The 24628-nt window shown below is 37.5% G+C and overlaps 2 protein-coding genes across 5 annotated transcripts in view; both read left to right on the forward strand.

Moving 5' to 3' along the window:
* LOC118767536 (transmembrane channel-like protein 2-A) overlaps positions 1 to 12551 on the forward strand; it is an 85969-nt gene extending 73418 nt beyond the window's left edge. The window contains exons 21-25 of the mRNA XM_036512253.1: positions 1 to 23; positions 2127 to 2216; positions 8468 to 8750; positions 10575 to 11626; positions 11794 to 12551. The exon at positions 1 to 23 is cut by the window's left edge and continues 103 nt beyond it. Coding sequence (XP_036368146.1) covers positions 1 to 23; positions 2127 to 2216; positions 8468 to 8750; positions 10575 to 11586 — 1408 coding nt within the window. The 3' untranslated portion in view covers positions 11587 to 11626; positions 11794 to 12551. The remainder of the gene's footprint in view (positions 24 to 2126; positions 2217 to 8467; positions 8751 to 10574; positions 11627 to 11793) is intronic.
* LOC115223108 lies at positions 4305 to 22687 on the forward strand. Of its 4 annotated transcripts, XR_005003455.1 has the most exons (4): positions 4305 to 4311; positions 14297 to 14734; positions 21387 to 21629; positions 22401 to 22687. XR_005003455.1 is itself a non-coding variant. In XM_036512254.1 (3 exons), the coding sequence occupies exons 1-2, from the start codon at positions 14180 to 14182 to the stop codon at positions 21552 to 21554; spliced, it is 723 nt and encodes a 240-aa protein (XP_036368147.1). In that variant the 5' UTR covers positions 13972 to 14179; the 3' UTR covers positions 21555 to 21602; positions 22405 to 22687. The 4 variants fall into 4 exon arrangements, 2 of the variants coding, with proteins under 2 accessions (XP_036368147.1, XP_036368148.1); XR_005003454.1 differs by lacking the exon at positions 4305 to 4311 and having other exon boundaries at positions 13972 to 14734; XM_036512254.1 differs by lacking the exon at positions 4305 to 4311 and having other exon boundaries at positions 13972 to 14734; positions 21387 to 21602; positions 22405 to 22687.
* Positions 22688 to 24628: the final 1941 nt, after the last annotated feature.

The raw sequence follows: 24628 nt of genomic DNA on the forward strand, positions 1-24628 counted from the left end.
AACTCCTCACGAAAAATGTGACAGTAAGTAGATTTAATATTGGCATCAAATTTTGGTGCAACGCCAGTAATTTCAGGGGAAGGACTGAGTCAATTTAACTGACCCCAGTGCTCAAATGATACTTATTTTATTGACCCCCCCCTCAAAAAAAAATGAAAGGCAAAGTCAATCCCGGTGGGATTTGAACTCAAAACCCTAAAGGCAGATGAAATGTGCTGAGCATTTTGCCTGGTGTGCTGATGACTTTGCCAGCTTACCATCATAAGTAGGCGATTGGATGGAACCTACACTCGCCTCCTTATGAGAGCTCAAAATCTCTCGTGGAAGCGCCATCCAACCAAAATGCAAATATATGGGAAACTACCACCTGTGTCATCTCTTGTGAAAGGTAGGAGAGTCCAGTTTGCTGGACATTGTTGTAGAGCTGAAAAAGAGGTAATTTCTACTCTTCTCCTCTGGAAGCCACCTACTCGCAATACCAGAGGGTGCACACTCTCCTACCCTGATGTAATCTCCAGGGATACAGGCATCCAGCAACAGGACCTCCGTAATGCTATGATGGACCGTGAAGTCTGGTGTAGCATAGTAAATTCCATTGTCTCGACCACGGTTGAACAATGATGAATGAATGATGATGATAAGTAGATTTAAGGATATTGATATAAAGGAGTGTGTTTGTCTAAATCTGAGAACAGATGGTTTTCTTGCATATAAATAAATAGTGTATTGTCAATGTGTCAGAGAAATGTGGGGTCATGCCTGACTGTGGTTATGAAAATTGATGTGATTCTAGTGTCTGTCCCACTGCATAATTTGTCAAACCATAATGGGTTGGATGATTTGACAAGTAGGGGCTAGGCAAGGAGCCATATCAGGTTCCTTTGTTTGTTTTGACAGGGTATCTACAGCTGGATGCTCTTCCTAACACCAGCCACTTTACAGAGTGTACTGGGTGCTTTTTATGTGGCACCAGCACTAGTTCCTTTAATACGGCACCAGTGCTTTTTATGTGGCACCAATGTTTTTTTATGTGGCACCATCACCGACAGGGTCACCAAGTATCTTACAAGACAAAAGAAAAGACAAAAAAAAAGGGCAAAACTCCCTCAACTGGGAGTGGGGTGTAGTTTGGAGGTTGGGGTGGCTTTGTGCCAGTTAAGAGATTAAAGATATAGGGGGAGAGAGATAGGTGTCTTGATGTAGAGTAGATACATGCATACTCCGGTTGGAAAGGAATGGAAAGGGAGTTGGAGAGTAAGGTAAAGGGAACAAAGGGGAGAGAGATGGTGGCAAAGGTGTTTCAAGAGATGCCCTTAAGGGACATTAGGGGTGGCGAAGGAAAGTGGAGACTGTAGTAAATGATGGAGAGAAACTTAGATGTGTGTGGGGGTTGTGGTTGTGGCAGGTATGTGGGAGAATCGAAGGTGATAGCAGGTAAGTGAGGTGCTAATGATGGGGAATAGCACAGGGGAGAAAAGGCACAGAAAGGAGGTGATTGGTGGGGGAAGATAATGGGGAAATGGAAGTTGTTTGGGGTGGGAAAGAGAGGTAACTGAGAAAGATGTAGTATGTGCCTATTCTGCTCTCAGGTGATAGAGAAGTGATGGGTGTCAGGGGATGAAATATGGAGGGTGGAAAGAATGATGAGGAAGGACCCCTCACAGACAAGCATTATGAAGGTGGTTTAAATTACCAATTTTGCTGTGGAGGGCAGATCTTCTTCAGCGCAACAAGACACAAAGATATCTCAGTTCTTTGTTATCTCCTTTGTAAGGCTCAGCATCTTGGAATCAACTTTCAATTTTTAGTACCATATCTTCCTGGGTCTCCTTCCACAAGTTCCACCCATTTTAAGTGATTGGCATTTCTTTATGCAACTGGTTGCATCCATATGCATCACATGACCAAACCTGCACAGTCTTTTCTCTTGCACGTTATGCCTTTTTTCACAATATTTTAGCACTCTGTTGCACATGGACACTAACATTGCACCCTCTTTCTGTCAGAAATACAATGAGCTGATGGTTGGCACTCATTGTAAAACCCGTAAACAACAATTTCATTTAACACAAACTAAATAAATATCAGCAACACTTTTAACCATGGATTTTCTTCTCAATATCCAGGTGATGCAACACAACAGACTAAAATAATGAGAACTTCAAAAAATATTTTGGTTTCTGGAAATGTGGAACGGAAACAAGCGTTTACACCAGGTGAGATAAATAAATAGACCTTAACCCTTTAGTGTTCGCATTATTCTGCCAAAATTAATCCTTTTGCATCCACATTGTTTTGAACCAATCATGCATTATCTTGTAGCTATGAGATTTTGATGAGGTAGCTGTTAATTTTTTAAAATGATATTGTAGGGTTGGTGTGAGAGACCAGATCTGGCCAGTTTGAACGTAAAACAGGCAGAATACTTTTGGCCAGATATGGCCGGTTTAAATGCTAAAGGGTTAACCAACATAGAGAGCTTCCATGCATGCAGTCACTCAATCTGCTAGAAATAGTAACCCAAAATATCCCTTAAATCACATCCTACTCACACACACACACACACACATGGCTTTTTGGTTTGATGCTTTTCTTGATGAGGATGGGGGTCATTCCAAGTTAATGGTCCCAGGAGCATCATTGTGTATGGAGCTGACCAGTTCCACCAGTGCTCTCCATTGCTGGCGGTCCTGTACCAACTGCTCTGCATTCTCCAAGATGACATCAAACCTCTGGAGATCTTCCTTAATCATGCCCAGCCATCTAACACAGGGCCTGCCACAAAGCCTCTTCCAGTCCACAGCTGCTGCATCAAATAAGAGTAAAGCCCTGGTAGGATGATCTAGAGGGAGACGGGTGGGGGGAGACATGTCTCTGCCAGCACATGTGAGAGACAGGTATGAGGTGGGAGGCTGCAGGCTGGTTCATGCATGCATGTAGGTCTTTCTAATTTAATATTCACACACATATATATCGATACATGTGTGTGTGTGTGTGTGTGTGTGCATGTGTATAAATTATTCTTTTATTCTTTTATTTGTTTCAGTGATTTGACTGTGACCGCTGGGGGAAAACTCATAATGTTCTTTATAAAGAAGATCTATCATAACTTGGTGTTATGGGTTATCTATTTCAAGTATATTATTCGTTGCTGATCTCACATATTTTTTTTTATGCCAATAATGTTAGAATCACTAATCATCACAATAATTATTTTTAAAAAACTAATTTCAAATTTTTGAATGAAATCTCACTATTATCTTTAACCCGAGCAATGCTGAGTACTTCTACTAGTGTGTGTGTGTGTGTATATATATATATACATATGTGTGAGAAGGGGAGAGAGGAAGAGAGAAAGGGGGAGAGAGAGAGAGAGAGAGAGAGAGAGAGAATTGTAAGTATCACTTTGAAAATCTTTCCCTTTTAAAGTGGTTGCTACTTAAATGTATTTTATTACTACTTAAAATATTTTTAGAAACTATTTTTACTTCTTCAAGATGCTTGATCAGCTTCTCAGCTTAAACAGGCAATGAATTTGACTGTCTTTGGGTCACTGAACTTTGCCTTTCATCCTTTCAGTTGTGAAAACTGCTTTAAAATAAAATTGAGTAACGATACTCCTGTGGACAAAAAAATGTGGTCAGCAGCCACCACAGCAATTTGAACTTTGTACCTCTCAATCGTGGCTGAGTACTCTTACCAGGAGTTGTTTAGTTCAATGGAACAGAATGCTGTACCATCTAAAGCTGTTTTCACAACTATTCTGCATTTGAGACGTTTTTTAGTTTCTAAAAATATATCATTCACTCAGTGGCTGTGTGGTAAGAAGATTGCTTCCAAATCACATGGTTCTGGGTTCAGTCCCACTGCATGGCACCTTGGGCAAATGTCTTCTACAACAGCTTTGTGCTGACCAAAGCCTTGTGAGTGGATTTGGTAGACAGAAACTGAAAGAAAGCAGTCATATGTGAGTGTGTGGTGTGTGTGTGAGTGTGTGTGTGTGTGTGTGTGTATCTATCTGTCTGTGCTCCAGCATGGTTGCAGTTAAATCACTGAAATTAGTAAAAGAATAAAAGAAAAAAAGAATATATATATATATATAATATATATATATATATCTGTAAATGTAATATGTGACAATTATTTGGTAGCCATGATAAAACTCCGAGTTTCGGATGTCAGGGTGGAAATCCAGTTATCTGGTCATCTGGTCATCTTCAGTTCTGGTCATTAGAAAAAATGCTATAACATTTTTTCCGATGGCCAAATAACTTAAGGTTTTATCTATTCCTCTATTTACATAATATCGAGGTCTTTTTCATTCTTTTGTTGTCTTACCATTTCTATCAATATATATATATATATATATATATATATATATCTATCTTCGGCATCCGTCCGTCTCGAGAGTCGATGGTGTAGCTTGGAAAAGGTGGTGGGCTTATTTGCCCTTCCTGGTGTCGTTGTGCAGACTAATCATCGAGTGGCAGTCTCTACCACATCTGGTGCAAGTGAAAGGGGACGAGAGCTGTGGTTGCTGCTGCTGCTCCCTTCGCCTAGTTCCCTTTAGTTTAGTTTGTATATATATATTATATATATATATATATATATATATATATATCACCGTGATCACCGTGACCAACCAGTCTATCAGATGTTGCTACACATCGCTGGTCACAATGCGCTTCGCATTGTTTCAGCCTTTAAATGACGCCACCCTGCTGGCTAAGCGAGCAGGCCAATATATATATATATATATATATATATATATATATATATATAAGCACCAACCGATCATGTCCATTGCCAGCCTCCTCTGGACCCTGTGCGGGTGGCATGTAAAAAGCACCCGCTACACTCTTGGAGTGGTTGGCATTAGGAAGGGCATCCAGCCGTAGAAACACTGCCAGATCAGACTGGAGCCTGGTGCAGCTTCCTGGCTTCACAGACAACAGTCAAGCAGTCCAACCCATGCTAGCATGGAAAATGGACGTTAAATGATGATGATGATGATGATGATGATGAAATTGGGATTTTAAAGGAAATAAACAATTATGCTTACAGGTATTTGTGTGGCAAAGGTGCTATGCACTCCCAGTTGAGTGTCACCTGAGTGTCACCTGATAGGTTTATTGAAACTTCAAACATAAAGTGCAATTATAGGGGGAAGCATTGACATTATAGTCCAAGTACACAATGTAGGGCACTCTGATGAGGGATCTTGTTTCGTGAATTATTTAGGGATCTCACTAGTGCTGGTGTATTGATAAAAATAGCACCCAATACACTCTGTGAAGTGGTGGCATTGGTAGGGCATTCGACCATTGAAACCATACCAGGGTAGACATTGGAGAGCAGCACAGCCCCTGGTTTGCTGGATCCTGTTGAACCATCCATCCATCCATTCAAACCCCAGCAGGGAACACGAATGCTAAATGATGAGGATGATAATGATGATATATGTTCATTATGTTCAAAACAGTTCTCCGGATCTACACTTTCAGAGTAAGTAGAGGTAAATTGGTGGATGATACAGGACATTGTAGAGAGCATGGAGTGGTGTCAGAAGGCAAAGGCTGATAGATGAGGCCCTTATGAAGCACTTCAATTCTGTAGAGGTTGGTACACCGAGCAACCACAATGCTCTCTCTGTCCACCATATATATATGCGTGAGTATGCATGTGTGTGTGTGTATATATATATATATATATAATATATATAATATAATATATATATATATATATATACACACATACATATATATATATATACATACATATATACATACATATATATATATACATACATATATATACAATACATATATATACATACATACATACATACATACATTATATATATCTTTTATCTGTTTCAGTCATTAGACTATGGCCATGCTGGGGCACTACCTTCAAGAATTTGTAGTGAAATAAATCAACCCCAGTACTTACTATTTTTTGAAAGCTTGGTACTCATTCTGTCAGTCTCTTTTGCCAAACTGCTAAGTTACAGGGATATAAGCACACCAGCACCAGTTGTCAGGCAGTGGTGGGAGACAAACATGGACACACAGATGCACACGTTGATATATACATATGTATACAATGGGCTTCTTTTCAGTTTCCTTCTAAGAAATTCACTTACAAGGCTTTGGTTCAGCCCAAGGTTATAGTACACACACACACACACACACACACATATACTTGCCTATCTGTTGTACTATTATAAAAATAAAAGTGCTTGTCACTGCCCTCTCGTAACCTAACACTCCTCCTTTTGAAAATATCTCCTGCAAAAGGATGTTTGGTGACATTTCTGTGTTCTTCCCACTTCCAGTCAAAACATTTTCTAAAATAGATTGGCACAAAACTATAAGAGTGCATAACACGAACACACACACAAATACATACATACATACAAACATACATACATACATACATGAATGCATGCATACATACATTTATACATACATACTTACATACATACAAACATACATACATACATACATACATACATGCATGCATACATACATACATACATATATACATATATACATACATACATACACACATACATACATACATACATGCATGCATACATACATACATACATACATTCATACATACATACATACATACACACACGCACACACATACATACATACACATACATACATACATGCATGCATGCATACATACACACATACATACATACATACATACACACACACATAATACACACAAAGATATATATATACACACACAAATACATACATATCTAAACAGAGATTTTACTTATATATATGTGCATGTGTATATGCATAGTCATATGTATGTATGTGTGTATGTATGTGTGTATGTATATGTATGTATGTATGTATGTATGTGTGTGTGTATGTATGTATGTATGAATATATGTATGTATGTGTGTATGTGTGTATGTTTGTATGTATGTATGAATGTATGTATGTATGTATGTTTGTATGTATGTATGTATGTATGTATGTATGTATGTATGTATGTATGTATGTATGTATGTATGTATGTATGTTTGTATGTATGTATGTATGTATGCTTGTATGTATGTTTGTATGTATGTTTGTATGTATGTATGTGTACATATCATAGCAGGCTTGGCTGTGTGGTAAGAAGTTTGCTTCCCAACTGCATGGTTCTGAGTTCAATCCTAGAGCATGACACCTTGGCCGAGTGTCTTCTGCTATATCCCTGAGCTGGCACAAAGCCTTGTGGGTAGATTTGGTTGATGGACACTGAAAGAAACCCACAATTTATATACACTGAATGAGTATCGCTTGGTAATATGTCCTAAGCCTTCGCCAACTGGTTTAGGTCCCTGGTCAGTTGCAAGCAAACAAAGACGGCCTCTTAAGTTCCCCACCTTTTCACCCAACACCATAGCCAGGATGAGACAGCAGGAAGCAGGGAGAGCATTTTTGGAAGGTGGGTTCGAATACCTTTGCTATTCTCCTAAATCCAGTCATAATTAAATCTTCTGGTGGACATGAGATGCATCAAGGGGTGAAAACTAACCTCACAGAGGTAATTAAGGCACTAGGAATGGTACAAGGCTAGTGGAGAGGATGAATTCTGTCTGAGATGTTGAAAGTCTTAAACAAAGATGATATTCTCTGGCTGCATGATGTATGTCAGGTGTTCTGGACCTCTGGAAAGACACCAAAGCAATGGCAATCCAGGGTGATGACACCAATTTTTAAAAAAATGTGTGAGACGGGAATGCTTTAATTACAGAGAAATCTCATTGTTGAGCATCCCCAGTAAATTCTGAGAAAGGGACGCAGGGAAAACATTGATCCAAGCTGAGGGACGACAGCGTGGCTCTTTCTGGGATGCAGTACAACAGATCAGATATTCACTCTGTGGCAGGTCTTTGAGAAATTATGGGAGTATTGTTAGATGTACACATGCTCGGCAGACCTCAAAAATGTAAACGACTTTGGGCCATGAGATATAATGTGGAGGTTTTTTGAAGGAATTTGCGATTAATGGACAATTTCTATTTGCTGTGAAGTCACTCTATGAATGACCAGATGTTTGTATTCAGGTAAATGGTTTAAGTTGGAACCTTTTCAATGTGGGTGTTGGAATTTGGTAAGGGTATGTGTTATCCCCTTTTCTTAATTTTTATGGACTGGATTGACTCTTGCAACTGTTATGGAAGAGGTATTAATATTAGTAATCAGTTGAAAAAAGGTTTAATCTTTCTTGCACCCATTTATATTAAAATTTGCTTTCAGTTTAGCATTCTGCCTCATTATTATAATTTTTTCCTTTCCTATATATATATATATATAATATATATATATATATATATTCACATTAAAATACTGACAGACAGCCAGACTAAACACTTACAGGTCTATATATATATATATTCTAAAACAAATATGAGATCTTTTTCTCATGCTCAGTATTGATATTTCACCAGGTGATACCAAACGAAAGCAGAGGTGGGCACCTAAAGGTAAACCCCCGGCAACTCTTGTCCCATCACCAACCTCAGCTTCGACACTAGTCTCACCCACACCCAGATCACCAACTGCCAGAGCCAAGACACTGAATCCACCAACAGCTGACACAAAAATGGGATCCAGCATAATTTCTAAGAAACCACCATCATTGCCCAGTGTTCTGAACAAGAAGGTCAACCATGCAAGAGGATTCAGCAGTAAATATACTTCAATGCTCCATGCCGACAGAGAGGCACAACGGTATATTATAACTGCATAATATAGTCTTGTAATTCTTCTAATATTAACAATATATTTTCTTGAAATTTTTCTGTCTCTTTAATGCCATAGTCAGATTAATCTTGGAAGTTCCCTTGATGATCTGTTTAGTATATTATCATTCCTGAGCGAGGGCCATTGCCAGTGCCGCTGGACTGGCTCCTGTGCAGGTGGCACGTATAAAACACCATTTGAGCATGGCCGTTGCCAGTACTGTTTGACTAGCCCACGTGCTGGTGGCACGTAAAAGCATCCACTACACTCTCGGAGTGGTTGGCATTAAGAAGGGCATCCAGCTGTAGAAACTCTGCCAGATCAAGATTATGGCTTAAGGCAGCAAGCTGGTAGAATCGTTAGCACACCAGGCGGAATGCTTATCGGCATTTTGTCTGTCTTTACGTTCTGAGTTCAAATTCTGCTGTGGTTGATTTTGCCTTTCATCCTTTCGGGGTCGATAAACTAAGTACCAGTTACACACTGGGGTTGATGTAATCGACTTAATCCCTTTGTCTGTCCTTGTTTGTCCCCTCTGTGTTTATCCCCCTGTGGGCAGTAAAGAAATAAAAATTGTTAGCATGTTGAGTGAAATGCTTAGCAACACTTCTGCTGTCTTTATGTTCTGAGTTCAAATTCTGCCAAAGGCCAACTTTATCTTTCATCCTTTCAGGGTCATTAAAATAAAGTACCAGTGATACATTGGGTTTGATATAATTGACTTGGTCCCTTCCCCAAAATCTCAGGCCTTGTGCCTTTAGTAGAAAGGATTATTATTTCATGGCTTGGCCAGTAGAGAAAAGGAAATGTCTATGGTATCTTTGCAGGGTATCTCCCTCTAGTGGTGGGGAGGAAATCCAATGGATCAGCACGTAAGGGAGGCTATTGCATGTGGAGGATCACACATCAAACATTAGGGGCTGTATCACATCAGAGTCCCATGATTATTTTCATTCAAATGTATTATTATGTTTACCATTAAGTCCTTTATGAATGATTTTTTTTTTTTTGTTAAACTTTTACTGTTGAATGAAATAAACGTTTGTCCTGAGTCAGTCATCATTTTTATTAGAGTTGCCTAAAAACCTGTGACGGAAAATCTTGCCCAATCACGAAAACGGGTGCCATTTGTTGGCGTCTGGGCAGATCCAATTTATTTGAACAGAATTTGCAAAGATAGGTGTTGCCAACAGTCAGGGGGAAAACAACTGGTTTTGAACGAATATACATTTATTTCTTGAGAGAAAGCTGATTTGCCTAATAATGTGGGACGCAGTGTAAATACAATTTATAGATGCAATTTTCAAAAAGCATTTATTTGTTCAGACAGTGTTAAAATATGAATCACAAACATGCAAGCAACTTATATGAATACCCGAGAGATAATTAATAGTCAGTGGGAGCATAGAAGCAGGGTGGGATGTAATCTTATCCATAGCAACAAATTAATACAATGGTATATGCATATATTTATATGCATATGTGTGTCTATGTATATACATATAACATGTATATGTGTGAATGTATATTCACACACACATACATACATACACTTATATATATATATATATACATACATGCATACACTTATATATATATATATAATATAGTCCATGTATTCAGCTCAAGAAAACAGTTTTTCATAATGATATAATGTACTCATTTATTAATTAAAAGATTCATTGGAAACAGTTGTAATGAATTGACATCTATCCATCATTTGTCATATATATATATATATATAATATATATATACATTGCCGCCAATTTGTCATACATATAAATAGAATTTCTCTTTCCCTCTTTTTTCAGACTCAAGTATGAGACACATTTGGATGAGATCAAGTTGGCCAAGCTGAAAAAGTTTCAACTGAACAGAGAAATCCGGCATGTTGAGAATGAAATCTTACAGTGGACGGTCAATTCAAGTGATGAGGTCCCTACTGAAGATGGACAGTTTGATTCCTCACTTCACCATTCTTTACAACAGAGAAATAATCATTCTGAAAGTAATGAAAGCATTACTGAAATGGCAGTCAATTCTGTGGCCTCAACTTCATCTGAAAGCAACTTTGGTCGGACTGCAAACAGTGGCACCAGAAGGCCAACTGACCGTTTGAGAAAGCGAAGCAGAGCAATGTTAACAAAGAGGAAACCTATTGGCTATAGTGGTGGTGGCAGCAGCAACAAACCGAAATCCCATGTGGATCATCAATTTGAATCAAATATAGATCAGCACAAATCACATGCTGATCAAACTAGACCGGAAATTGATCCAGCCAGGTCTTATTTTGAACAAGCTGAATCATATAGTGATCAAGCTGGATCAAATATTGATCAGTCTGAATCCTATATTGGTCAGAGCAGATCAGATATTAATATGACAAAATCATATTTTCATAAACAAGGATTAAATCCTGATCACTCAAAATCCTTTGTTGATCAGAACAGATCAGAGATTGATTCAATGAGATCCTATTTTGATCAACCTAGATCATATATTGGTAAGCCTGGATCAACTACCAGTCACCCTGAATCGTATATTGATCAGCCTGGTTCATATATTGATCAGCCTGGTTCAAATACCGATCAGCTTAGATCACATATTCTTCAAGATGGATCCAATGTTGATCATACTGGACCGTTTGGAGATTGGTCTGGATCATTTCTTGGAGAGAGAAAAGATGCAGAAGAGTATGAACGAGGAAGGGGAGGAGGAGGGTATGTAGGAAATGACAGTTACTTATCTGACAGCGACCAAGTTCCGAGTAAGTCTGGTTTTACCAACTTTGCATTTGAGAGAAACAGCAGAGAGGAAGAGTGATACTTTTCTATATTTTTGAGTTTTCCATTACCAGCGTTATACCACCACCACCACAACACTACCACCACCACCACAACACTACCACCACCACCACACCACCACCACCACCACCACCACCACCACCACCACCACCACAACAACCACCACAACACTACCACCACCACCACCACCACCACCACCACCACCACCACCACCACCACCACCACAACCACCACCACAACACTACCAAAATACCACCATCTCTAGCACCATAACACTAATGCCATTGGCACTATCATAACACCATCTTTACCAACACATCCAAAACTTTGCAATTACCAACATCATACAACACCACCACCATCATCATCATCACTACATCCCCAATTCCATCATCAACGCTACAACACCATCAACACAATACTACCAATGCCACCATCAACATTAACACAACTACTAACGCAATAACCAGCACACACCTAAATTATAACCACTTTCCAAAAAAAGGATTCCTCTTTAAATGTTGAACTTCTCTTTTTCACAACAAAATTGATTCCATTTTGTGAACTTTGACCTTTCCATCAAGTAGGCCATCAAACGAATTTCTTGGGATTCAACACTTTCATTGTGTTTCTTACTGACAACAGAGAATGCTTAACTTTGACTCCAGTTGAAGGAAAAACCTGTCTGTATCACTACAAATAGATCAAACACGGTATCAGCAGCAATTAACAAGAAACCATCAAAGCATCCGTACTAATGAGTAGATAACCTGACTGTCACCTGTCTGTAACACAGTGAGAAGGTAGCTGTTTGATCCACTTTATTTATTTAGAACTAAACAGTGTAACATGCCAAACTAAAAAATTGGTAATAAAATGTATCAAGTAGTGTTTGAAAATAAAATGCTTATCTTTCTCTGATAGAATTGTCAACGATTTTTGTCCTACCAACCTTTACTCTCGTCACTCTCTTTTCAATAATCAACATCAACCGGTTACCTCCACCTTTCTACTTCTCTAAATGACAGAACAACAACCACACCCCAAACCCAAACATCGCATCTGATGCCAAACTACACTGAACACATATGAAGCCTACTGGGATGAATGCAGCTGTTTCCACTTGCTAATTGCTGTTCATCATTACAAAAATATAGTGTTGATAACTGTGGCAGTAAAATACCACCATCTCTAGCACCATAACACTAATGCCATTGGCACTATTTCCACTCCTATGTGCCTCATTTATGGCACTCTGCTTCTCTCTCGCACCCCATTTCCACACACATCATATCATCTACAATGATACCTATTTCCTCTCCAACCCACTCCTATTTCCTCCATCTTCTCCACCCCAGATTCACACTCCCCATCAGCCACACCTCCATCTCTGTTCATCATTCTCTTCATTCACCTCCTTCCCCGTAACTATCCACCTGCCACGCCTTCTTTCACACTCTCACAAACTTATCTTCCCAATGACTTCTCTTATATTCACCTTCAGCTTCCAATAACCTGAAGGTATGCTCTGACATCTCGGAAGCACCATCTTCACTCTTTTTCCATTCAGGGTAGCCATGTATCTGTTTACAGCAAGACACCCGTTCCTCTCCTTTTATCATACCTATCATCTCCTAGCAATAAAGACACCTCCCTCAATACTATACCCACACTTAGGTGAAGGGTTTTCTCTTGGGAGTTACATGGTTACCTCACTGGTGTTGGTGCCACAAAAAAAAAAGTATCTAATACATTTGGTAAAACAATTGGTGTTAGGAAGGGCATCCATCAATAGAAACCATAACAAAGTAAGATATCGGAGCTGGGTGCAGCTGTCTGGACATCAGCTGCCACTAAATCATCCAGCCCCTGCCAGCATGGGAAACAGACAATTGACAACGAAGATGATGACAATGATGATGATGATAATGATGATGATGATGATGATGATGATGATGATGATGATGATGATGATGATGATGATATAGAACGACATATCATAAATAGTTTTATAAAGAACTTCATTATCAAAAGGAGCTCTACATAAATTATGTTTAATAAAAAGAATGGTCATGGCTGGAATGTCCTCGCATGTAGCTCTACTTGATCATGGTTGACCTGAGGCTATGCAACAGTAAATCACATACACACAAATATATACGTTCTCTCACTGTCTGTCTGTCTGTCTCGTCTCTCTCTCTCTCTCTCTCTCAACACACACCACAACAACAACAACAACAACAGCAATTACGTTCTTTCACTTCTGACATAGATAACATTATCATTGAGTATTCGTGCAATAGTCGTATCTAAGACTACATTATCAAATGCATTCTTTCTTTAATAAGAAACCAAAAAAAAAAAAAACATAATAAATAAGAACAGCAGGAGCACATAGTGAAAGATATGGCTGCTATTTCTAGCAGTTTAAGCAACCACAAACAAGTGATAGCTTCTTCATTAACTCGCATCGTTTCCATACTTGACACCGTTGTGTCATCCTTAAAAGCATTGAAGTATCAGATCACTGGACTGTAGCTGTTGTTTCTAGCAGATGAAGCAACCACAAGTTGAGTCTCCCTCTCTCTCTCTCGTCGGCTTCTATCGATTCTATGTTGATTCGCTGCTGCGTCATCCTTAACGAATCCTTAAGTCTCAGACATCACACGACTGTAACAAAAAGAGAAAGGGGGACCGAGTTCGGTGTTCACCGGTTTGAGGACTTGAAGCAGACGGCCATGGTGCACGCCTTCATCATCCACACACTTCTGCCAGGTTCGAGCCTTGTGCTGCATTCGTCGACATTCCGCCAGGATCCTTTGACTTCGTACGAAATCAAGGAGTCGGGAAGCCGATGGCATTGCGTCAGGCAGGCCCAGTGGCAGTATGTCGCCGATGTGGTTCACGGCGAATACCAATTCCGAAGAACCGTTTCGGGACGATCTTTGGACGAGGATTTGGCCAGAGCGACCAACATCGACAATGGCTTGGGGTTACCCGAACTCGAGTGCGGGGTCCTCAGATTGTCCGAACACGCTCCCTATGCCGACGAGAAGGTCATCGTCTGGTACGGAGCTGGAACCCTGGCCTTCAGTTTAGTCTGTGATAAAACCGAGAACCGACTCATCGCCGAACTCATCCTCAAGCACATCGTTCGATATCTTCAGGTGGGTGCACGTTCGATTCACTCTCTTTTACTGTTGCGGTTGTATGTATTGTTGTTGTTGTTGTTGTTTAGCTACACAGATGTATGATGACGTTCCATCCATGACCATCCATGTCTTTTTTCCACCCATTATCGTACATTATCCCTCTTGGACTGCTATGTTATCCAACGGCTCCTCCCCTTTTTTAAGACGATGAGATGTGGTATGGCAGAGATTTCCAGGAGGCCTCTTCCTTGGTTCCTTCCGTCGGAAAATCGAAAGGGTGCACATAAAGTTACGAGTGTGTGTTGAGTGGGTCTACAATTGGCGAGTGTATATATATATATATATATATATATATATGTTGGCAGTTTAGATATATATGTGCACTGAATGGGTGTAGAATCAATATATACTATAGGGTTACAATGTGTGAGTGTATACATACATACATATCTATCTATCTATCTGTCTGTCTGTCTGTCTGACCAAGGTTACCGTGGTCTTTTTCGTAGGCTTTTCTTCCCACGGATAAACCTTACTTGCTTTCCCCTTTACACCATACATCATGACACTGATACACGATCCCTATTGATCGTTTTCTTTTTCTCTTCCCCTTTTTTTTCTCTTTTTTCTTCTTTTTTCATTTTTCTTTTCCTTTGTTCCTTTTCCCTTTTTTCTTTGTTCCTTTTCCTTTTTTTTTGTTCTTTTTTCCCTTTTACGATCCCTTTTGATCGAAAACCTACGCCACCCTTTTTTTTTATTCTTTTGTTTTTTGTTGTTTTTTTTCATCCCCCAAAAGAAAAGCTCTACCTTGTAACTTGTCCCATCTGTGTGCAGTCCTGTGTGGCCAATAAAGAAACTTATCTATATATCTATCTATCTGTCTGTCTGTCTGTCTGTCTGTCTGTCTGTCTATCTATCTATCTTCTCTCTCTCTCTCTCTCTCTCTCTCTCTCTCTCTCTCTATATAATATATATATATAATATATATATAATATATATATATATATATATATATATATATATATGGGGTGGAGGTGAAAAGCATTCTAGCCATGACGACCTCATCTTATCTTAAGAACTAGTCAACTCTGCCCTATTGAACTGCATTATCAAATCTTTTTTTTAATACGATGTGATATACTGATTTGAGGAAAATTTGGTTGCCATTTCTTGTAGGCCGTGTAATCACATAGAGATTCTCCCATTTGTCTGGAGTGAAGTGCATCCACGATGTTTTTAGCATGTTACAACATGTTTTAACATGTCAAGTGACCTGTTAACTTGTTTATAAACATTGTCGTGGAGGTTGACAAGAGACAGTTTGGAGACATTGATTGAATCGGCGGCGGCGGCGAGTTGGCAGAAACGTTAGCACTACGTTCTGAGTTCAAATTCCGCCGAGGTCGACTCTGCCTTTCATCCTTTCAGGGTAAATAAATTAAGTACCAGTTGCGTACTAGGGTCGATCTAATCGACTGCCCCCCCCCCCAATTTCGGGCCTTGTGCCTAGAGTAAAAAAAAAATATATTGATTGAATATTTTGGTATATACGGTGGTGGTGAACACCGACTAACCCCAGTCTGTCTGCTGGATAGTCATGGTTGGAATGTCTTTCATCATCAGTTTGCTCTCCCAGGATTGACCTGAAGTTAAACAAAATTTCCCTTTCATTTATTTTTCTCTTCTGTCTTTTCCTCCATTTCCTTCTTTCTCCTGTCGTCTGCTGCCTTCTTTTCGTTCATCTCCCACCTGTCTTTTTCTACATTCCATTCTTTCTTCCATCCAATGTTACTTTCCATCCTTTCTACTGCTTTTTTCTCTCTTCCTTCTATCATTTATCATTTCATTCCTATGTTTGCCGCTTATTTTTCTTCATTCTGTCGTCTGCTTACATTTCCATCGTCTGTCTTCTGCCCATTTGTCGTCTGCTTACCTTTCTTTTCTCATTTTCTGTCCTTTGGCTTCTGATATTAAGCAAACAAAACAAATCTTTCTACGAATAATTCATTCCTATAGAAGAATTTAAATTCAGCATAGCGAGTCGCTGAACGACCTTCCAGAAATAGCAGCCAAATTAACTTAATGAAATCTTATATATACTAGAGAACAGATTGGTCATGTTTGTAATGGTTTTGTTAACGGAGCTGATATATCTGATTGATATGGTCACAGGTTATCAGTTGTGTTTATCATGTGATTATAAAGATGGGTGTAGCATCGTTGTGTATCTTGTGACTCGGTAAATATAGTGGGCCTGTTTTTACAGCATAGACCCAGTTTAACAGGTCACAATGCAGATAGTGGTGGGGCGGCTACTGTTTTACTTTTTAACTTTTTATTCATTTCAGCAGTTGATCTCCGGCCATGCTAGGGCACACGTCGGAATATCTAGTCGATTAAATCGACTCCGTATTTACATGTCTGGCCCTTAACATGTCGGTCTCTTTTGCCTAAATGCTATGTTACAGGGACGTACAACGACACGAACAGAAAACTGCATGCACAAACACAGACAGACAAATAGAGACTTTGGCAAAGATACAAGGGACTTCCACTCTGTTTCCGTTTACCGAATTCACTGACAAATACCTTAAATCATTCATAACTTAGAATAAGCAACATTTATTAAACGTTATTACTGTTATTTCTTTATTTTCTGCAAACAAAATGTACAAAAAAGCTACACGTTTGCATTATGTTATATATACCAAAATAAGCTAGAGAAGGGGTGCGTATTATACACAAGGTTTAGGTTTTTCAGAGGCACAGCCCCCTAAAAATCCCCTGCGTATTATACTCGAGGATTTACGGTATGCAAAAACAAAATAAAAAGGGGAGGAGAAAATTGAGTTTCGTTGGGGCTTTCCATTTTCCTGTAATTTAAAAAAAAATTTTTTTTTAGTTTTTACTTTTCGAATACTTTTAAAATTTGTTTCATGTAATTTGAAAATAATCACAATTTCAGATGCTTGAGACATAGATGTAAAAAAATAAAAATTTCAAAAGAAAGTAAAAGCTCGAAAATTACACAGAGAGGGCCAAAAGACCAACTCCCTCCACGCATTTCATTTCATATTTATTTTTCAAAGAATCTAAATTTACAAAGCTTAAAACACATTCATTAGAAGAAATTGTGGTTAATGTTTACATCTTGACGCGGAAATGAAACTCCAAAAACTATTCTGGAATGGATGTAAAACAATGTGTGGGAAAGGAATATTTTTAAAAAAATGCGCGCAAAGCAACGGAAGGGTTGGGACTTCGGAAAATTCACAAGATCCGAGTTTTTCCTTCGTAACTTTTAGGAAAATGAATTTTTAAAAAATTTTCAATGAAATTTTATAGAAATACCCTTCAAACAGCATTCATTACGATTATAAAGAAATCTGTGGAGGAAAATCTTTTCCAAGAGGGTGCGGAGAGGAGTTCGGAAAATTCACAAGATCCAAGCTTTTCCTTCGCAACTTTTTAGGAAAATGGGGATTTTTTCAATGAAATTTTATAGAAATGTTTTGGCTTCGTTTTGGTTTCCTTTTATCTTCAGTTATTTTTACGTTTTTTTTTAACCCTTCAGTAGTTATTATCTTTTATTACTTTCTCTTTCTCTCTATCTATATATATAGAGAGATAAATACGTTATATATACATACATCCATATACACATACTCATATATATATATATATATTATATATATATATATATATATATAAATACACATACACACATATGTAGTATATGAGAAGATTACATTGTTTTACACCATTTTATTCCTTTGAATAATACCAATGTTGACTTCGAAACATATGTCGGAAGTAAAAGAATTTGAACAACACCTGCATTTAACTCCATTTACACACACACACACACACACCACACACACACACACACACACACTCACTCACCCACACACACACACACACACACACACACACACACGTTTCCAAAGAAATCTTTTTTTTTTAAATGCACTTTTGAAGGTGAGGTGCGAAACTGCATCACAGCCTCCTTTCTTTACCCATATTTTAAGATGACATTTTGCGGAAATACGTTTTATCGAGTGTGGAATTACATTAGATTGAAAAACCAAAGAAGTTTAAAAAGAATAATAAACGAATGGTGAGGTTATAAAAATTGTTGGTAACGATGTCTGGACAAGAACCCATGTTAGTGTTTGTGTGAAACAAGTCAAAGTGGATTGAAACAATGTCTTTACATACCTGCTAAAATTACTGGATTTGTAGATCCCAGGATGTATAAGCCCTGATGCTGCAAAACAGGTTTGAAATGGCATCAAGTGCTTCCACTTTCCTTTTGCAATTTTTGGCGCCGAAATTTTAATTCGATTATGTGTGGAGAGAGAGGGGGGAGAGTGAGTGAGTAAGTAAAGGTGTGTTTTATCATTTATGTATGGGGGGGGGCTGTACAATATAAAGTTTGAAATGCAATTTTTTTTGCAGATTCGGAATCTCCGCCCTCAATATAGTGTGTTCATGTAAAAATAAAACCCCAAAAATATCCCAAAGGGGGTGCGATCCATCATCTTAACCGAGTGTGTGGAGATTACACTGGCTTACCAAATTATCAGTCCTAACAGTGGTTCCTGGAAGAACGTTTTGTCTGAGACCATTCTCCAACGTCTCTGTACTCCCATCGGGTACAGGTTGAAGAAATCTTTTTCTGGTTGTGGTGTCATAACATCCGACAACCCAAGTTTTGCGACTCATTCTTCCAACATTGTTCTTGCTATTGAAGAACAAGCTTTCATCGATCTCCACCGCATGATCCGGACCGCCAATGGGAGTTTTGTCCGGCAGCAATTTTGCCGGACAAACATCTCTATAGAAATGGTACCACTGAACGGCAGTTTTGATATCAATGCAAATTCATACTTGCAGACATCGTCACAGGCAGTTCGAAAATAAATTCAAACACTAAATGAAAAATTACATATAATGGTAGCTTAGAGTTTTCTCTAAATCTACCTTTCCTGGTGGAAAGAGTTTTTTTAATTGTTTTACATTTAGCGCACTTTCTATGGACAAACTCGTCAATAGAACGACAAGAATTTTGAAAATTCATCGAATGTGTGCAAGCACACGTTTTTTTTCGTTGGCAATGTTTTGTCTTCAGATAATCTATAATGTTCTCTGGTGCAAAGTACAGTAAAAGTTCCAGTCTGGGCGTACACAATGTAAAATAAATTCAGAAAAATAGCAACAGTTGCTTCTTTTTAAAGGGTACAAATATTGTGAAGATGGTGATGATAATTGTTGTAGAATTCCGCCGAGGTCGACTTTGTCTTTCATCCTTTCGGTCTCGATAAATTAAGTACCAGTTACGCACTGAGGTCGATGTAATAGACTTAATCCGTTTGTCTGTCCTTGTTTGTCCCCTCTACGTTTAGCCCCTTGTGGGTAGTAGAGAAACAGATAATTGTTGCTGATGGGATGGTTGTGGTTGCTTCTCGATTTAATTAGAGTTTACGGAAATAATGTACGAATTAATCCTTCGAATTTATTTTTAATTGTGATAATGAAACAATGGGTTCAGTCCTTACCGCCAAAATTAATTTATCTTGCAAAAGAAACCCCACCCCCCCACACACATAATTTCAGAAGCATAGCAACAGTAGCTTCTTGTTGTGAAGAAGATGATGATGATGATGATCGTTGCTGATGGGATGGTCAGACGCACACACACACACGTCTACACACACACATCTACACACACACGCACACATCTACACACACGCACGCACACACACGCACACACACACACATCTACACACACAGACATCTACACACACGCGCACACACACACACACACACACACAAGCACATCTACACACACACACACATCTACACACACACACATCTACACGCACACACACACACATCTACACACACACGCACACACACACACACACACAAGCACACACACACACACACATCTACACACACACACATCTACACGCACACACACACACATCTACACATAGACGCACGTAGACGAACATAGATGAAGCCGCATTTTGGAAGTATGTTAAAGTTTTTCGTAGACGAATGACGGAAAATTTATTCAATATCGTGTTTGCTTCTGTAAGAATCGCTTACCTTTAAAGCGAAAAAACAAGACCCACGTATACAACAGGTATGTATATATAACATGCTGTTTCACTTGTTTCAGACGTTCATTTTCTGTCAGCTGTTGAGACTGTTGCGCGCACGCGCGCCTTTTATTGCTGAGTGGGGAGGTGGGGGTGTGGGGGTCAATTTTGGAGTTTTTCAGGGTGAATATGTTCCGTAAGACATCTCCGGCGTTAGAAATTGTGCAAAGGCAACAACAACAACAGCAACAACAACAACAACAACAACAACAATAATAATAATAATAAAAATAATAATAATAATAATATGATTATTATTATTATTATTATTATTATTATTATTATCATCATTATTATTATTATTATTACTTTTTTTTTCTTCTTTCAAATTTGCTTCCATTTCTTGCCGGGTGTCTTCCCGACTCCTAGGGCAAAGAAACTCATAGTATACATTGGTAGGCCATTAAACTAAACTCACTAGTTCGTTCATTTTTTTCACTTTTAAAATTTTTTATTATTACTATTATTATTATTGATAATCATGTGTTTGTTTCTTTCAGGAATATCTGCTGGTGTTTAGCCAACCGTCAGAGATTCTAAACAAAGCCGACTGTATCATTCAGATTCTACAGCAGTTAATACCAGATGGCTTGTTATTATTTAGGTGTCAACGTGTTATGAGACAACTTGAAAAAGAACTTGATAGCTCAATGAAACAAGTGGACTAAGGTGTCCGATTTAATGGCAGGTGTTTTTCAATATCAATATTTGACAGCCACACACATACACGCAGACACACACACATATATAAATATATACATATATGTATTTATGCATATATTCAGATGAATATGGTACTTAAGTTGAGGCACCAGAATTTAGTATGGTATTATCCATACAATTTCAAAGTAAGGTGATTAAAATCAAAATAAGCAACAAGGATATTCAGAGGTAATGTAGTACGATCGTTTCATGCAACTCCATTTAATTGAACAATGCAATCATTACATCAATTTAAAATACAGAGCAATCTTCAGCTGCTCAAAGACAAAGAATTAAATTAAATTAGAACAGATGGACACATTAATATAATTATACCTAAAATCTCCAAGAAGTTAAGGAGATAGACAAAGAACATGTCAAGAACATGTCACTCCAGTTTAGAAGTTCAATCTGTTCTAATTTAATTAAATTCTATGCCTTTGTGCAACTGAAGATTGCTCTGCATTTTAAATTGATGTAATGATTGCATTGTTCAATTAAATGGAGTTGCATGAAACAATCGTACTGCATTACCTCTGGATATCCTTGTTGCTTATTTTGATATATATATATATATATGTGCTGTAATGTTAAATAGTATTATAGGTTATTTATGCTGCCATATCTCTGCAGTTTAACCATTGTAGGTGGTTCAAATGACATGTGATGACCTATTCATGTGTGTACATAGCCATCTTTAGAAACAGAGTAGACCATCACATACTTTTTGAATAAGCCACAATGGAGACCCTGTACAGTAATGATAGCAGAAAGAACCCATTACACTCTTCAGCATACACAATTACATGCATATGTACACACACACACACACACACACACACACACATTAAATATTTATACATAAAAGCACTGTAACATTCTATGGGCTGTGCAATACCAAATACATAATTAAACCAATATTTAACCAAATATGATTATAAATATTTTATGAATAAGAAAAAATTCATATTTAAATTAATTTTATGAAGAAAGCAAATTTTCACCAAAGATGAATTTGAAAATATAAATTATAAGGAATATAAATGAGTGTATATTGGGTCATATATTACTTAAAGAAGAACAAATTAATTAAAAGAAATAAAATGAGTTTTCATCAAATATATAAATTTAAAGATATCAACACTGCATGTTATACCTGCAATGTAAATGTATATATGTGTGAGTGTGTGTGTGTGTGCATATGTGTGTGTGTGTGTGTGTGTGAGTGTGTGTGTGTGCGTGTGTAATATATATATAATGGGTATATTTTTGATTAAATATACATGTATAAGTGAATGTTTTCATATAATCAGCACTGATGTTTAATATCTGATTAAGTTAATGTTAACATATTTAATGCAGTGGGAATTAAAAAACTAATTAAAAGTATTTATGCTGTGAAGAAAATACAACATTATTTAATGAACAATACCATGTTAATTGTACACAGTAAATATGGGAGACAACTCCAGGTATGGTTCGATCTTATAAGCCCTCCTCAGTGAAGCTGAGACTTTACGTACTTGCCAAAGTAGTGATGAGAGAATCACTATATATATATATATATATATATATATATACATTATGGTGCATGAGTACATGTAAAAAATTCGCATATTTTAGAGACTACATCACTCTGAGTAGTTTTTAATTCAACTATTGTTTTTTCGTGGATAACATCTCTGTGTATATTTATTCTCTAAAACAAACAGCTGTGGTGTTGTATCCTAATATTATACAAATATGTATATGTTTAACCAAATATTCATCACTGATGTTTGCTACAAGCTGTGCAATATCCAAATATCATATGATTTTTTTTGAGTGACTAGCTAAAATGTAAAGACAGTATCAAAATCTATATATGTTACTTTACTGGCTGTGTAATATTTAAATTGATTGTATAAAGTAGGGAATGTCAAACCAAATATTACCAAAATCATTGTGATTATATTTGATTTTTGCTTCTCATCCCTCCATGGTTGATAAAACAAGTACCAATTGTCTATATCCTACCCTTACAGATTTGTGCCAATGTAAAAATATTTATTACATAATTAATGTATTTTTGAACAAATATATATATATATAAATTTAATGTATGTTTCACCAAATGGATGCTCATCCAAATACAAAACTGAATGTACCTTTAATCATGTTGAACTATACCTGTTTAAATATATAACAAAGTCCCTGTTTAATCAAACAGAAGTTTGTTGTCCAAATATTTAACTGTTTCATGAAATAAGGGTGTATTTGTCTAAAATATACCGTAAATCCTCGAGTATAATCCGCATTTCCCCCCAAAATTTAAAGGTCAAAATCCCTAGTGTGTACTATACACGAGGTTAAAAATGAAAATTATTTTCTAAGCAATGTCTGAGTCTCTATTTGCTGTCCGGCAATGTTTATTCAGATGCATTTTGTGATGTTGGGCGCGAAAATACCTTAAGCTAAGCCTGAAAGCTATGAAGTCATAAAAGAATCATCCATAATTTGCAGTAAGCAACATTTATTAAACATTATTACTGTTATTTCTTTATTTTCTGCATACAAAATGCACAAAAAAAGCTTCACGTTTGCATTATGTTATATATACAATAATAATAAAGGACGTTACCGTATACAGTTTTACAAACCAAGGACATTATATAGACCTCCTTGACTCAAGTTAGAGAAGGGGTGTGTATTATACACAAGATTTAGGTTTTTCAGAGGTACAGCCCCCTAAAAATCCCCTGCGTATTATACTCAAGGGCAGACTATACTCGAGGATTTATGGTATATAATTGTATGTTTGACAAGATAAGGGTATGTTTACTCAAGTATATAACTAAATGCATGTTTGACCAAATAGAGACTTGTTTGTTTAAATATATAACTGTAGGAATTATTTATAAAATATGGGTTTGTTTGTCCAAATATATAACTAAAAGAATGTTTATATATATATTTATGAATGCGTGTGTGTGTGTGTGTGTGTGTATTTTGTATACTTACAGACAATAATAAATTTCCTCATAAGAAGCATGCATTCATA

Source organism: Octopus sinensis, linkage group LG22 (assembly GCF_006345805.1).
Source record: "Octopus sinensis linkage group LG22, ASM634580v1, whole genome shotgun sequence".
Classification (NCBI taxonomy): Eukaryota; Metazoa; Mollusca; class Cephalopoda; order Octopoda; family Octopodidae; genus Octopus; species Octopus sinensis.

Excerpts from the sequence above, each read along its gene's own strand:
- LOC115223108 (XM_036512254.1), top strand. The coding sequence starts at position 14,180 with ATGTTGATTCGCTGCTGCGTCATCCTTAACGAATCCTTAAGTCTCAGA. Across the intron at positions 14,735-21,386 it reads ACATCGTTCGATATCTTCAG|GAATATCTGCTGGTGTTTAG; the intron begins GTGGGTGCACGT and ends TGTTTCTTTCAG.